General features: G+C 36.7%; 1 protein-coding gene across 2 annotated transcripts in view; it reads right to left on the bottom strand.

Annotated features, from left to right (window-relative positions):
* The window catches only part of FAM204A (family with sequence similarity 204 member A), a 41,323-nt gene that overhangs the window by 14,257 nt on the left and 11,319 nt on the right, over positions 1-15,747 (bottom strand). For both annotated transcript variants that reach the window (XM_027851764.1, XM_027851765.1), the window contains exon 6: positions 8,714-8,803. In XM_027851764.1, the coding sequence (XP_027707565.1) occupies positions 8,714-8,803 (90 nt within the window). The remainder of the gene's footprint in view (positions 1-8,713; positions 8,804-15,747) is intronic.

Raw genomic sequence — 15,747 nt, 5'->3', positions numbered from 1 at the left:
CTCCTTAAAAATTAGAATGGTTCAGTATGTATGACACACAGAAGAACATGGTCATATGTTTCACCTCTGTATATCCTCTCCATCCACAATCTTCCCCTTTCCAAAATAAAAAATATTTTGAAGTGATGGCCCCAAAATATCCGACAATGGGGGGAAAAAAACACCTTTCCACAATACAACCATGGCTTCAAAAGTGTGAACTTGAGCCATTCCCCCAAATATGATGATGTACATTGCTAATGTTACCATGAATATTAATGGACTTTAATAGGGGGAAAAATATCTCTTGTGATGTCACAATGATAACACACTGATGGCATTTTTGTGACAAACCACGTTTTTCAGGATACATTTTCAAGGGCTATTCTCTGCCATGGATTTATTTTTGGCTTCATTTTTTTTCAATACTGATGCGGCCCTATCACTTTCACAGGCTTATAAATGTTATACATCAAAAATTAGTTTCACTTATTATGGCAGGAAAAGGCTTGAAGAACTCTGGGATCTGTGCCTCACGGCCCAGGCTTTATCAGTAGGCCCCAGTCACTGCTCTTGAAAAAGAAAATGGTACTGATTAAAACCCAATACACCTGATTTCCAAAAGGACACCCACCAAGTGCATACACATTCTACTTTAAAAGGGTTATGCCCTAAATATACAATTATTAACTTTACGAAATCCCAACCTTAATATTCATTAGGGAAAATAAGAAAAATTAAATCTCTAATGATGTATACAAGAATAATTCAACCTTGATTACTTTAGTTATTCCTCATGAGTGCTAAATTAACACGGCATCAGCATCTTTTCCATGTCTGTTTCAGACCAACAACAAACATTTTCCAGATGTTTTTCCACTTATCCATGGAAAACTCACAGAGCCCAAATTATGTGAACTCAAAAAATGTTTTTTAAAAAATTAGAATTCTTTAATCAAAAACCGAATAAATTGAATTTACTTTTGAGAACAAAGTGCTATGTTTGTGTGAAGGGGAAAAACAATTTTGAAAAAAATCTTTACAATCCTTACATATAAAGCTCTGAGCATGAAAAGTATCAAGTGTTGCAAAAGCAATCCTATTTGTCATAAACCATGCCAAATAAGTAATGTCTTTTAAACTAAACACATTTGTGAAGAGTGAAAATATCTATTCAATGGCATACAATTCCCATTTTAAAAGCAGTATAAATAAGTACTTTTAACTTCAAGAGAACCAAAAACTATAGATGCATATAGTAACAATTTCTGAAAGCTTTTAAATTTGTCAATGGCAGATGCTCACTTCAATTTGAAAAACATCTATTAAAAGTCTGTTTAAGTCTGCAAGAATTTTTAAAAAATTATTAAACATTCCATGTCTTCGACAGGGTTATGTTCTAAGGGGAGGATGGGGAAAGGAAGAGAAAGCACAACATGGACCCATTAAAAAAAATAATAATAAAATAATTTGGAGATGGAGAGAGCATTAAGGGAGGAGAAAAGATTACCAGAGGATGAGGAAAGACTTCCCACTGGAGGTCACACATGAGCTAAATCTTAGAGAAAAATAAGTATACTATGAGAGGCAGGAATGAGAGGTGAGTGTTCAAATGCCCAGGAGGCAAGAAATGAAAAATCGAGGAATCTAGTTTGAATGTCCCTTAGAATGCACAAAGAGAAATAACGTGAAAAAAGGATAGAAAAGTAGGTTACAGCTGAGATGACAATATTAATGCCAATCTAAGGAATTCATATTCTATTTTATAGGCAATAATGAACCTCTGAAAGTTTTTGATCAGAGGAGTGACAAGATAAGACTTTGTGCCTTAAGATTATTTTGGCAGTTACAAGGAGGTCAGATTTGACAGAGAAGAGATTATAAATGAAGGAGACCAATTAGGAAGCTATTATAGTAGTCTAGATTAGTGGTGTCAAACTGAAACAAATACAAATCCCTGGTGGCAGCATATTGACTTGGAAAACTACAAATTTACATTATCTATGTTGCTTTGTATTTTATTTTGTTTAACACTTTATTTAAATTAATCTTTGGGCCTAATGTAAGTTTTATAGGCCACTGAAGGGCTGTTTTCTAACAGAGAGTTAAGAGTCTGACACCTCTACTATAGATGATAAGGGTATGAACCACATATTCCCCACTCAATACAAACCATTCTGTGGTGTGAATGTTGTGTTATGTGGATTTGGAATCAAAGGAAAAGGGTTTGAATCTTTTTTGTTTTTCATTAAGGCAATTGGGGTTAAGTGACTTGCCCAGGGTCACACATAGCTACCAAGTGTCCACCTAGCCAAAAGGGTTTGAATCTTACTCTGCTCTTATTACTTGTGTGACCTTGGGCAAGTGACTTAACCTCTCTGGGCCTCAGTTTCCACTTCTACAAAATGAGGGGATGAGATAAGATGATTTGAGATGACCTGTAAGGACCATTTGTAGTTATGGATCCCATGATTCTATGAATATACTGTTATGAACATGGTTAGATGTTTAGATGAGGGATGGTTTTATGAGTCAAGATGATAAATCCTGATTTAGACATGCTGCATTTGAGATGTTGCTGGAACATCTAGGTAGAAATGTCCAGCCAGGTAAACTGGCAAAGTGGGCTTTGGAAATCAAATAAAGGCTGAATATACAGATTTGGGGATTATTTGTACAGAGATAATAGCCAGTGAAAGCTGAGGGAGAATACAGATAAGAATTCTTGGGTTCTGTGTTTTTTCCAAAAATATTCTAACTATTCCAATATAATCGATTTCATTTGCAATCCTATATATCTTATTTTATGCACTTAAAAATATTCTGTGAATGGGTCAGTAGGATTCACCCAGTTGTCAAAAGGGTCCATAACACAAAGAGCTCCTAGTATAGAGAAATAAAAGATGAACTAAAGGCACTCACTGCCTTGAGGGACATCCATGCTTTTTTTGGGGGGGGGGGGCCCAAGGTGATTAATGCGGGGGAAGAAAGAACTGGGAAGGAGGACTAGATGATGAATTAGCAATAAGACCAAAGAAGATTTGTAAGATAAGTAATAGGACAACCAGGACCTGGTTAAGAATTAAATCTCAGAAAAGGTCATAGGATTTAACAATCAAGAAACCACTGGTAAATTTGGAGGTTGCATAGAACAGTAGGGTAAGAAGACAAATTATAAGAGGCATTGTTGAGAAGTGACTGCATGGTGAGGAAGTACATGCATCAAGAGTGACCAACTCTTTCTAGGAGGCTGGTTATAAAAAGGGGAAGTTATAAGATGCCTGTCTGAAGGAACGACATAGGCAAAAGAGGTACAGAGACCTTGGCATGTTTGCATCTAGCAGGTAGTGAAAAAGAGAAAAGGAAAATGAGAGAAAGAGCGATAATATGGGTCACGTAGCTAGTAAGTGTCTGAGGCTGGATTTGAACTCAGGTATTCCTGACTCCAGGCCCAGTATTATCTAACTGCCCTCCCAGAATCTAGGCACAAACATAAAATATTACTTTTATAGGTTGAAAAGTAGGTTTAAGGTTCTAAAGAACAATGAAGAAAGAAAGTAGAGTGCTAGATTTGAAATCAGATGACATCGGTTCAAATTCAAATCTTTCTGGGCCTTGTTTTCCTCATCTGAAGAGTGGGTTAGACTAAATGATCGCTAAGGTCCCTTCCAGCTATAAATCTATGATGCTATGACCCTAATGGAAAAGGAAATGAAAGAGTAGCAGCCAAAACAAGAAGCAGGTAAATGGAGAGTTGGTTGCAAGCTACAGAGAGGCAGATCTTTAGACCTGATGTAAAAAAAGCTTATAAATAATTAAAACTGCCCCAAATTGGAATGGATTGTCTTGGGAGCTAGTATGCTATCCTTCATTAGAGTGTTGCAAGCAGAAGCTGTGTGACCATAATTGTCAAGGTCAAGGACGTGGAAGAGGGAACTCTTGTTCAGATACAGGCTGGGGTAGAATATTTCTAAGTTCCTTTACAAATGTTCTGTGACATATATAGGGTATATAGCTTAAAACTGCACTAAGGCTTTTGGGACACCCTCTTTTAAAATATATAACCAAATTATTCAGGATTTAATGCCAAAAACTGTTTCATTCACAACCTTTAAAATATTTCAGCATTACTAATTTTCCATCATATAAATTTGCCTAAAGTAAAATAAAGAACCCAAGGTAAATCTAACATTGATTTCTGTATTATTGAATTGGGAAGGGAAAGGAAGGAAAAGAGAAAGGGAATAAGTATTTATTTATAGTATATCTATTTTGTGCCAAGTACTATGCTAAGCACTTTACAAATATTATCTCATGTGATCCTCAGAATAGCTCTTCAAGGTGGTTGTTGTTATCTTTATTTTGCAGTTGAGGAAACTGAGACAGAGGTTAAGTGACTTGCCCAGGGCCTCACAGTTACTAAGTGTCTGAGGCTATATTTGAACACAAGTCTTCTTGACTCCAGGGTCAGTACTCTTATTTGCTGTGTCACTTAGCCACTATTAAAGACAGGGACTATGTATTATTTATATTTGTAGTTCCCTCAAAGCCTAACATATTCTTCCTCCATTCCAATGCTTGTCCTTATACTTGGGGATTTCAATTTACATTTTATGGCCCCAAAAATGCATTTACTTAATCAAACTATTCAACTCCAACAATCTGAACTTTCATTCCACCTCACTGATACACAGGGATGGTCATATACACTGCTTTTATAATTGCTTTCATTACCAACCATGCGACAGGTTTCATTTTTGTATCTAAGTCTTTTATCTACCATAACCACCTGTTTCTTCTTTCTTTAAATATCATCCCTACTAAACCTAAACTCCCATCCTCACTGTAATCTATCATTTCATCCCTTCCTGCTCTGGCTTCCCTCTCCCTTCAAAATCTTTTCCCTTTAGTTAAGAGTCACTAGCCTCTACCCTTGGATTCCTCAATGCATTCCATCCACCTTCTCTGTCCTAAGCTGCATAATACCTCTGCAGAAAGTCACACAACTACTAAATGGGCCCTACTATAAATTTATGCTATCTAGTCTCAACTGGACCTTCATTACCCTAGTCTTTTACATTTCCCTGACAGACCTCAACACTCTCCAAAGCAGCTGTTCAAAAACTTTTCTCAAAAGTCATCTTCCCCATTGACTCCCTCTCTATCTCACCCTCTTCCCCCTCAGCAGAGAACCTCGCCTTCAACTTTCACTGAAAAATTTAGGCCATCTGTCTCAAGTTCCCTCCCATACCCAAATCCACACCTCAGTCACAACCTTCCTTAAAAAAAAAAAAAAATTGGTATCTTTTGTTCTTATATAACCTGCATTTCCCAAGGTATCAAGGTCCCCCTCCCACCCAAAGCCATTCCATATTATAAAGAATAAAAAAGAGGGGGGAAAAGTTCAGTAAAACTAACTAATATGTAGAGAAAACCTGGCCTTATCATCTCTTAATCATCTCCTTTGTTCTCGTCTGAGAGAATGAGGTGGCACTTCTCCTTGCCAATATCAACCACTCTACATGTGACCCTGATACCATTCCCTTTTGTTTCCTCTAGGAGCTCATCTTTTCCACCATCCCTTCTCTCCTCCCCCAATTTTCAACCTTTCCTTGTCAACTGGCTTATTTCGTGCTACTCCTACAAACATGTTAGCATCTCATATCCTTTAAAATACCCTTACTTAACCTCACCATCCTTGAGGTGATTATTTTCTTTATTTGATCCCTTTCACAGCTGAATTCCAATAAAGTGCTGCTTATACTCAATGACTCCACTTTCTCATCTTCCACTCACTTTTCAACCTCACGCCATCTGGTTTCCAACTTCACCCCTTAAACTGACTTCCATAAGGTCTTCAATAGTCTCTTCATGCCAAACTAATAAACTTTTTTTCCAGGGTGCATCCTTCTTGACCTCTCTGCAGCATATGACACTATTGACCATCATGTTCCTACTGGACACCCTTTCCTTCCTACGTTTTCATGACTGCTCTGTCCAGGGTCTCATCTTGTCTGACTCATCCTTCTCAATTTTCCTTCCAAGATCATCATCTATGTTTCTGCCCTCACATTTGAATGTACCCCCATGCCTCTGTCCTACACTCTTTTTTCCCTCTAAAGGATCTCCTCAGGCCCCAAATACCATCTTTATGCAGATTAATCTCAAATTTACATATTCAGTCCTCAACTGTCTTTTCAAATCTGCATATATAACTGGTTATCTCCAATTGGATGTCCCAATGCAATCTCAAACTCAACATCCTGAATATAGAAATCATTACCCTTTTCCATAAAATCATCTATCTTCCTAACTTACCTATTTAAGTTGATGATTCAACCATTCTTCTAGTCACCTAGTTTGCAATCTAAGAGTCTTTATCAACTCTTCAATCATACTATATCCTTTTAGATGCCAAGTCTTTGTAATTATTTCTCCACATTTCTCAGACCCGGCCCATTCTCTCAACTCCTATGGCCACCAACCTAGTTCTAGTTGTCATAACCTCTTGCCTAGACTATTGCATTTGCCTAACTGGTTTCTGTGACTCCACTCTTTCCCCTTTCTGATTTATCCTTCAGAATGCTACAATTTAATATTTCTAAAGCACAAGTTAATCCAAGTCATTCCTTTGCTCCAAAAGCTCCAGTGGTTCTCTACTACCAATGGATAAAAATACAACCTCTTCTGTCTGGCATTTAAAGTTCTTTGCAATGGGACTCCAACCTACTTTTCCAGCTGGATTCCACATTACTCCCCATTCATACACTCTACAAACCAAACTTGCCTTCTTGATGATCCCTTGTAATCTTGATCCAAATGAGATAAGTTATCTAAAGTATAAGCAGTCCCCAATTAGCTTACAAATGATGTAAGAAAGGATCTGAAACTCTCTACTGCTAATGAACACTTCTGCCCAAGCCCTTCCTTACTGATGAAGAAACAGAATCCTTGCAACTGGTTCTATGGTACCAAGTTGCAGAAGCCTACCTGCTTCCTTGCCATGGAGTGGAGTTCAGGAATCATATACAAGCTTTTGAGAGTTAACCAGAATACCTTACCCCAACATTTACAGTTTTTTTTTTCCTATTAAAAACCACATTTTAATTCCTAACAGTTTGAACTATAAATGAACTTTTAGAATACAACCAATTTTTAAAATGAAGGTTCCTTGTAGTGTTTCTCAAATTGCTACACAAACTACAAAATCAATAGCTAATTTTTTTTCTAGACCTATGGTTTCACTGGCATAGGAAACTCCTCTATTAATTCAATAATTTATGCAGTTACCTGGATACTAAGAGGTTAAGTGACTTGTCAACTGTCACACAGCTAAGTATCCATCAGAGCAGAATTCATGGATAGCCCTCTATCTACCATGACACTGTCTCTCCTTTTACCTAAAATTTACTGAAAGTCTAATAGGTATGTACAATGTACAAGATGCTATTTAAAATAATTTTCCCAAAGAATAAACCAATGAAAGAAAAAAAGGAAAAAATAAACCAATGAATCATTTTGTTTTTGAAAACATAAAAATGGTTAAAAAGAGATTAATAAAATTATCACTATATCCAAATAATATGCAGCACCCAGTGAAACCAAGATATAGCCACCTCAAAAGATAAAACACAGCAACAAGCTAGTTACATATCTTCGTAGCATTACTGGTTTAGGGAGAAAAATAAATGTTTTTTAAAATGTTGTTGATAAATCTGAAGAGATTATATACCAAAAATACTGCCCCTTCCTCCAAAAGAAGTTGCCTAAAACAACTGTAACACTCTCTATGTCTCTATTCACTCTCCTAAATTAACCTGCATGGCTTTCTTTACAGTATAGTGATTCAATGAAGGACAGGAGAAAAGAAAATTCAAACTTTAAGATTACCTTCAAGTATCTATTTCTGCTGAGCCCAACACCAATCAGGGCAGCTGCTCCAAAACCAAAAGTAAAATAAAGTGCTAACAGTCAAGGTTGGTTTTAAAGCACAGCATAGTGTCATATTTACTAAATAAAGTTTCATTCACCAGACTTCCATTTAGATAATGAACAGTTAGGTAGCGTATAAGATTTTCTATAAGTGAATCACTATGCTAGTTTGTAGGAAGCCAAACAATGGCTTGGCTACATTTTTTTTTCACTAAATTTACCAAGTCACTGGACACCACGTAAACAGTCTAAGAAAAAAAATTAAAAAACAAAAACAAAAACAAAACATAGTCTAAGAGAATGGCAAATGGGTAAGCCAGTCATTTAGTGTACTACAAATAAAACACAAAAATTTGGCTAGCTTGCAAGCATATTTTTTAAATACTAACAAAATGAAAAGGAGTTATACAGAAAGCTGCCAGATCACATGTGGTCTTTACTCCTGATAAGTAAGCAACCCCTATTTGTGACCTTGCCTATCATATCTTTAGAAAGAGAGCAAGCTGCTTTTCCCCCTACAATGAAAGTTAAATGGGGTTAAAGAAGCAAATGGGAAAGGAAGGCTAACCTTTTGGTCATGCAGAGAAAAAAGATCTACTTGCTTATGAGATTATGAGGAAAGAATCATTTCTGAAATAAGATTTAGCCAAAATTGATCTAAAAAAATAACTATAGAATCATGATTCTACATTTCAAAATAACATAAATAACTATAGGCTGAATGACAGTACTAAAAATGTTAACTATATTTTCTCATAAAATACTTTAACAATAAACATAAGTTTAAAAAAATTTTAATTACCTCTCGAGCAGCTAACCTATTACTGAGTTCTTCTGCCTTTTCAATATCCCCTTCAGCCACAGATTTGTCGATGCTCACTTCAAGGCCTGACTAAAAAGAAAACACATTTTAAATTAAGGCCATTATTAATGAATTAAACTGCCTATGAAAGAGAAAAGCTTCTTCCAGGAAAATGATTTAATCTTCCTAAGGAAAATGATTTGTTTACTGGATGAAGATACTTGATGAAAGATTTATACACAAAGCTGAAGATACTTAATGAAAGAACTATGCATATAGTTTCATGGAACTGAAACACTAAACATATATTCTGGTATAATAGAAGATCTATAAAAAGTGTTGAACACAAACAACCACATTAGCTCCATCACATCTATAATTACTAAACACACATATAAACATATATATATATGTTACATGGACTAATTTATACCTGTAAACAATTTTATCCCTAGATATAGCTTACCTAATCCATTCTGATCTTTCTTTGACATTTTTAAACTGTTATAAAAGAAAACAATTATTACTTTCTTTTAGAATTCTCAAATCTTTTAAATGAAACACTGATCTATCAAGCAGGTATGGTCGAAAAAGCATTGGATTTACAGGACTTGAAACATGAATCCTGGCTTTACCACTCCTTAGTTGTGTGATCTTAAGAGAGTCACAATTTCTCTGAGACTCTATATCCATGTTAAACAAGACTAATACTTGCACTCTACTTCGTCTCAAAGGGTTGCTGTATATACCTGTTTGTGTTCAGGCTGTAGTCACGCCCTACCTCACCAAGCAGAAGGTAAACTCCTTCAGGGCAAGGACTGGGTCATTTCTTATATTTCCAGCACCTAGGACATCTTGCACATAGTAAATTTTAATAAATGTTTGCTGAATTTAAATGAATGAATGGTTATAAATCACTTTATAAACCATAAAGAGCTCCATGTAAGCCATAAAATGACTATTTTTATTATATCCCACAAATGAAGTCCTATATAATGCCAGCTTTAAGACTATTATTAAATTACATTAAGCATTTAGGTAAGAGGAAAAATTCTGTTTCTGCCTAATCTCTGTTGAAACAAGAATGTAAAAAATTACTACTAATCCTCTCCTACATAAAAAGTATATCTCAATTTGGAAGGTAAATATGCAAATAAATACCAGTTAAGTGAATAATAGCTCAATTGAATTAAACAAAAAGTTTTAAGCAGAAAGTGTGTACAGAGAAACTTTACTATACCTTGGGGATGTGATCCTTACAACAAACCTGTGACATAAGTAATACAGCTACTATTATCCTCATTTTATAGATGAGGAAATTGAGGAACATAAAGGTGAATAGCTAATAATTGTGATGGGATTTGAAGCCAGGTCCTTCTGATGACAAATTCAGCATTCTATTCTTACTGCCATCTAGTTTGAATGGAGCACTGACCATATGTAGGGAAGGAAAGAAAATGAAATAGGAGCAGAAAGGTAGGTGACATCAATTTAAAGGGCCTTAAACCCAAGACAAAGCAGTTTGAACTTGACTGTAGGGAAGAAGGAGGTAGCTGTAGAATTCTGAGCAGAAAAGTATGATCATACCACATATAGTAACTCATTTTTTCCATGTTAACAAAAGGTTCACACTAGAACTGGAAAAAAAACCTCAAAAATAGGTTAGATTTCTTTCACTGTGTGTCCAGAAGCAACAAGAAATATTATTTCATGGGATGTGTGGTCATCACACATTGCAATATTAAAGTATCTGCAAAAAGAAAACCATTAAATAAATTTCAGCTTATGTACCAAAACCAGTTTCTGAGGATGTGATAGCAGAGAAATTCTATGAAAAACTTGCTAAGACCTTCCAAATCAAATCAACAACATATGCTCTAATACTTGGAGACTTAAATGCAAAGTGGAGTGGGGAAAGGTGAGGGTGGGGAAGAAACACATGGCAAAGCAATGTTCAGGAAGAAATGGGGAGGCCAAAAACTGGTATATTACACAGAAGTCTCACATAATATCATTAATACTCCTGCAATTAATATGGTAAGCAGCAAATAACACCATAAAGAATGAAACAGATTACATTTTAACATATGGGAAAAGGTTTATTATTGATGTGGGAGTAATCCCTGAGTCAACTGAGTATAGCCACACTATTAACTCATCTGAGCTAACATTAGAATAACAAACAACAATAATAATAAAAAAAGGTGCAAAATCAAAATGACTTGTCCCTCAATTATTTTAACAAGTGAAATCAAAAGTGATAAATGGACAACAGAAACAACATTTATATCAACTACACTAATTTTATCCATAAATTTAACTGGTGTAAGCTAAATTGTCCCAAGGAGAACAAAGAAAATTCCCTACTCAGTAAAATATCTGACTTACTTGCCAAACCTAGAGAGAAGGCTGTCAAAGGTAATAGGTTAAAAACATAAATTTGTGAGGCAGTGAGATGGCACAGTGGATAGGGCACCAGCCCTGGATTCAGGAAGACCTGAGTTCAAATCTGGCCTCAGACACTTCACACTTACTAGATGTGTGACTCTGGGCAAGTCACCCCACTGCCTCACAATAAATAAATAAATAAATTTGTTTGTAAAATCTTATTAGGAAGGATGATGGATGAGTATGATACTCTCATTAAACAGAGAGAAGCAGTGAAGGCTAAAACCAGTTTAGAAAAAGCCTGGCAAGATAACTAACTAAATATTCCAAAGGCATTTAAGGACAAAAATGGAAAGTCTAGAAACTGAAGAAAAATGGAAAAGATTTGCAAAAACATTTTTAGTAGACTATTTTTTTCTATCGTGGAACCAATACACTTAGAAGCTAACATCACAATCTCAGACATGTATATAGAGGAAGCAATAGTGTTACTAAAGAGAACAATGACAATAGCAATTGCTCAAGGGACCAAGTACATACCAAGGAAATCCAGGCTGAATATTATAAACTTGTAAAGGCACTGATGGATACAAGGCACATAAAGAAGGGAAAGACACTAAAGGCAAAATCACCAAAACTCTAACCTTATTAATATTTAAAAAGGTGACCAAAGGGCCACAATAACTACCACTCTAGATGCCCATCTATAAATAAATCTTCATAAGAATCTATACACAAAGATATCCTTGATGATGGGATTAGTAGGGAACAAGCAGGCTTCTCTACAATTGATATTTAACAAGGGAACTTTTTTACTGTTAACAAGTGAAAGACATAGAAAATATAGTATCTCACTGGGCCTAGTAAAATGATTATGGAAAAAACATCAGATCTGGTAGAAAATAGTTTTACAACAAAGTGTCTTCCTGTTCAAACACTGGAATTATTATGTGAATTTTATCACATATTAAAGTTGTAGAACATTAGAATCTACTGGAAGATATCTCTAATCACTAAAAGAAAGATCAAGTGCATGAAGAATACCTACTGCCCAGATTTTTTTTTGTATTAATATTCTATTCTATAAATTAAAAATAAAATAAATTTCTAAAAATATTCTATCTTGTATACAGAGATACAGATAAGGACTGGACCTGTGATTTCACTGCTTTAGCAAAGTTCTGGATTAGGAAATTGACTTCACTACTGCAGGTGAGTGAATAAGCATTCATTAAGCACTGATAGTGTCCCAGGTACTGTGCAAGTAGTCCCTGAATCTTCTCTGCATTCTCCACCCCACCCCCAATTTATTTATTTAATTGTCAATATTCACTTCCACAAGATGTTGAGTTCCAAATTTTCTCCCCATCTCTCCCCTCCCTCCACCCCAAGACAGTGCATTCTGATTACCCCTAACCCCAATCTGCCCTCTCTTCTGTCACCCCCCCACCCACTTATTCCCTTCCCCTTCTATTTTCCTGTTAGATAGATTTCTATACCCCATTGCCTGTGTATCTTATATCCCAGTTGCATGCAAAAACAATTTCCAACATTTGTTTTTAAAACTTTTGAGTTCCAAATTCTCTGCCTTCCTCCCTCCCCACCCACCCTCATTGAGAGGGGAAGCAATTTGAAATGCTACACATGTGTAGTCATGCAAAACACTTCCACGATAGTCATGTTGTGAAAGACTAACTATAATTCCCTCCATCCTATCCTGTTGTCCCATTTTTTTCTATTATCTCCTTTGATCCTGTCCCTCCTCTCAAAAGGGTTTGCTTCTGATTACCCTCTCCCCCAATCTGCCCTCCTTTCTATTACCCCCCCAACCTCCATTTTCTTCCCCCCTACTTTCCTGTAGGGTAAGATAGATCTCCATACCCAATTGAGTGTGTATGTTATTCCCTCCTTAAGACAAATCCATGAGAATAAGATTCACTCATTCCCTCTCACCTCCCCCCTCTTCCCTTCCACTGTAAAAACTTTTTCTTGCTTCATGTGAGATAATTTACCCCATTCTACCTCTCCCTTTCTCCTCCTCCCAATACATTCCTCTCTTACCCCTTAATTTTATTTTTTAGATACTCCTTCATATTCAGTAGTCCCTCCAACTATCCTAATGGTGAGAAAGGTCTCATAAATTACAAATACCAACTTTCCATGTAGGTATGTAAACAGTTCAACTTTAATAAGTCGATTATGATTTCTCTTTCCTGCTTACCTTTTCATGCTTCTCTTGAGTCTTGTATTTGAAGTCAATTTTTCTATTTAGCTCTGGATTCTCAAGAATGCATTAAATTCCTCTACATCACTGAATGTCAATTTATCCCCCTCACTGATTACCCTCAGTTTTGCTGGGTAGGTGATTCTTAGTTTTAATCCTAGCTTCTTTGACCTCCAGAATATCATATATCAAGCCCTCTGATCCCTTAATGTAGAAGCTGCTAAAGTCTTGTGGTATTCTGACAGTGTTTCTGCAATACTTGAATTGTTTTTTTTTCCTGACTGCTTGTAATATTTTCTCTTTGACCTAGGAAAACTCCGGAATTTGGCTATAATATTCCCAGCAGTGTTCCTTTTGAGATTTCTTTCAGGAGGTGATTGGTGGGTTCTTTCCATTTCTATTTTACCCTCTGGTTCTAGAATATTAGGGAAATTTTCCTTGATAATTTCTTGAAAGATGATGTCTAGTCTCTTTTTTTGATTATGGCTTTCAGGTAGTTCAATAATTTTTAAATTATCTCTCCTGGATCTGTTTTCCAGGTTAGTTGTTTTTCCAGTGAGATATTTCACATTGTCTTCTATTTTTTCATTCTTTTGGTTTTGTTTCATACTTTCTTGATTTCTCATAGTCATTAGCTTCCATTTGCTCCATTATAATTTTTAAGGAATTATTTTCTTCAGTGAGCTTTTGAACCTCCTTTTCCATTTGGCCGATTCAGCTTTTTAAGGCATTCTTCTCCTCATTGGCTTTTTGGACCTCTTTTGCCATTTGGTCTAGTCTATTTTTTTTAAGGTGTTAATTGCTTCAGTATTTTTTGGGGTCTCCTTTAGCAAGCTGTTGACTCGTTTTTCATTATTGTCTTGCACCACTCTCATTTCTCTTCTCAATTTTTCCTCTACTTCTCTTACTTGCTTTTCAAAATCCTTTTTGAGCTCTTCCAGGGCCTGAGACCAATTCATATATTTTTTGGAGGCTTTGGATGTAGGAGCTTTGACTTCGTTGTCTTCTGCTTGTATGTTTTGATCTTCCTTGTCACCAAATTAAGATTCTATAGTTTGAGTTTTTTTCACTGCTTGCTCATTTCCCCAGCCAATTACTTGACTTTTTAACTCTTTGTTAAGGTAGGGCTCTGCTTCCAGTGTGGAAGGCGTACTGTCTCAAGCTTCAAGGATTCTGTGACGCCGTTTTCAGAGATACTTCTAGGGACCTGTAAATTTTCAGTCCTTCCAAGATGGTATGATCTAAGGAGAAGTGTTTACTGCTCTCCTGGCCTGTGCTGGTCAGTAAGTAATCACAAGCACTCTTTTCTGCCTTGGAACCGTAAGGAAGGTTCCCTCTCCACTGCTGCCAACAAGCTCTGCTATGCCAGTGCTTCTTCTCGCCCCAGGACAGCCACCCAGGACTGTGGCCCAGATGCAAGCACAGGCAAAGCAACAGAATCCTGCCTCAGTGCCAGCAAAGAGATCCCTGTAATCTCCTTCTGATCAGCTGTTTGATCCCCTTATTGTCTGTGGGCTCACAGCTGTGGAACCAGCCGCTGCCACTACCATTGCTGCCCCAGGGTTGCACTGGGGTTGGGGTTGGACTGCACTCCTCTCTCACCCAGGTCCAACAGACTTTTTCCAGTGACCTTCTAAGTTTTCTTTGGCATTTGTGTGTTGAGAAGTCTGGAAACTGCCACAGCTGCCAGTGACTCAGTCCTCTGAGGCCTACTGTGCTGGTACGGCCCCTGCTGAACTGCACTCCTCTCCCAGTCCAGTGCAACTGACCTTCCCTGTTGACCATCCAGGTTGTCTTGGGCTAGAAATTTGTTTCACTCTGTCTTTCTGTGAGTTCTGCTGCTCTAGAATTTGTTTAGAGTCATATTTTACAGGTATTTGGAGGGGTTTGGGGGAGAACTTAAGTGAGTCCCTGGTTTTACTCCGCCATCTTTGCTCTGCGCCCTACTGCCCAGATTTCAAGATGCATTTGGATGACTAATCTCTAGTTAGTTCAACAGTATGTATATACTGGATAGACACTGCAGATGGACAATGAATTGGACCTAGTTTAAACTGAAAGAAAAGAGTAGGTCGGATTGCTTTTAGGAAATTGAAAGCTCTTTTACAGATTCCAAGTTTCCTGTGAAAGCAAAGGCCTCTTTTAATGTTCATATTTTAGCAGTATTACTACTATATGGCAGTAAGATGTGAAACATTAATGCATGCAAAGAGCTAAAGCTGAATATGATGCATAGGAAAATGAAGAAGTACATGGTGGGTGTGAGCAACCTGTATAATATAACCAACAAGCAAGTCCATCAAAGAACAAGAGTAAAGGATTTCATTAAAGAATTGTATGACAGAAGATGGGCTGGTCATGTGGTAAGAGCAAAAGATGACATGCGAACAGGTGAAGTGCTCTAGCTGTACCCTAGGAACAT

This window comes from Vombatus ursinus, unplaced genomic scaffold (assembly GCF_900497805.2).
Source record: "Vombatus ursinus unplaced genomic scaffold, bare-nosed wombat genome assembly UNPS02009205.1, whole genome shotgun sequence".
Classification (NCBI taxonomy): domain Eukaryota; kingdom Metazoa; phylum Chordata; class Mammalia; order Diprotodontia; family Vombatidae; genus Vombatus; species Vombatus ursinus.
The sequence above is the reverse complement of the archived record's forward strand: the minus strand, read 5'-3'. Positions and strand labels throughout refer to the sequence as shown.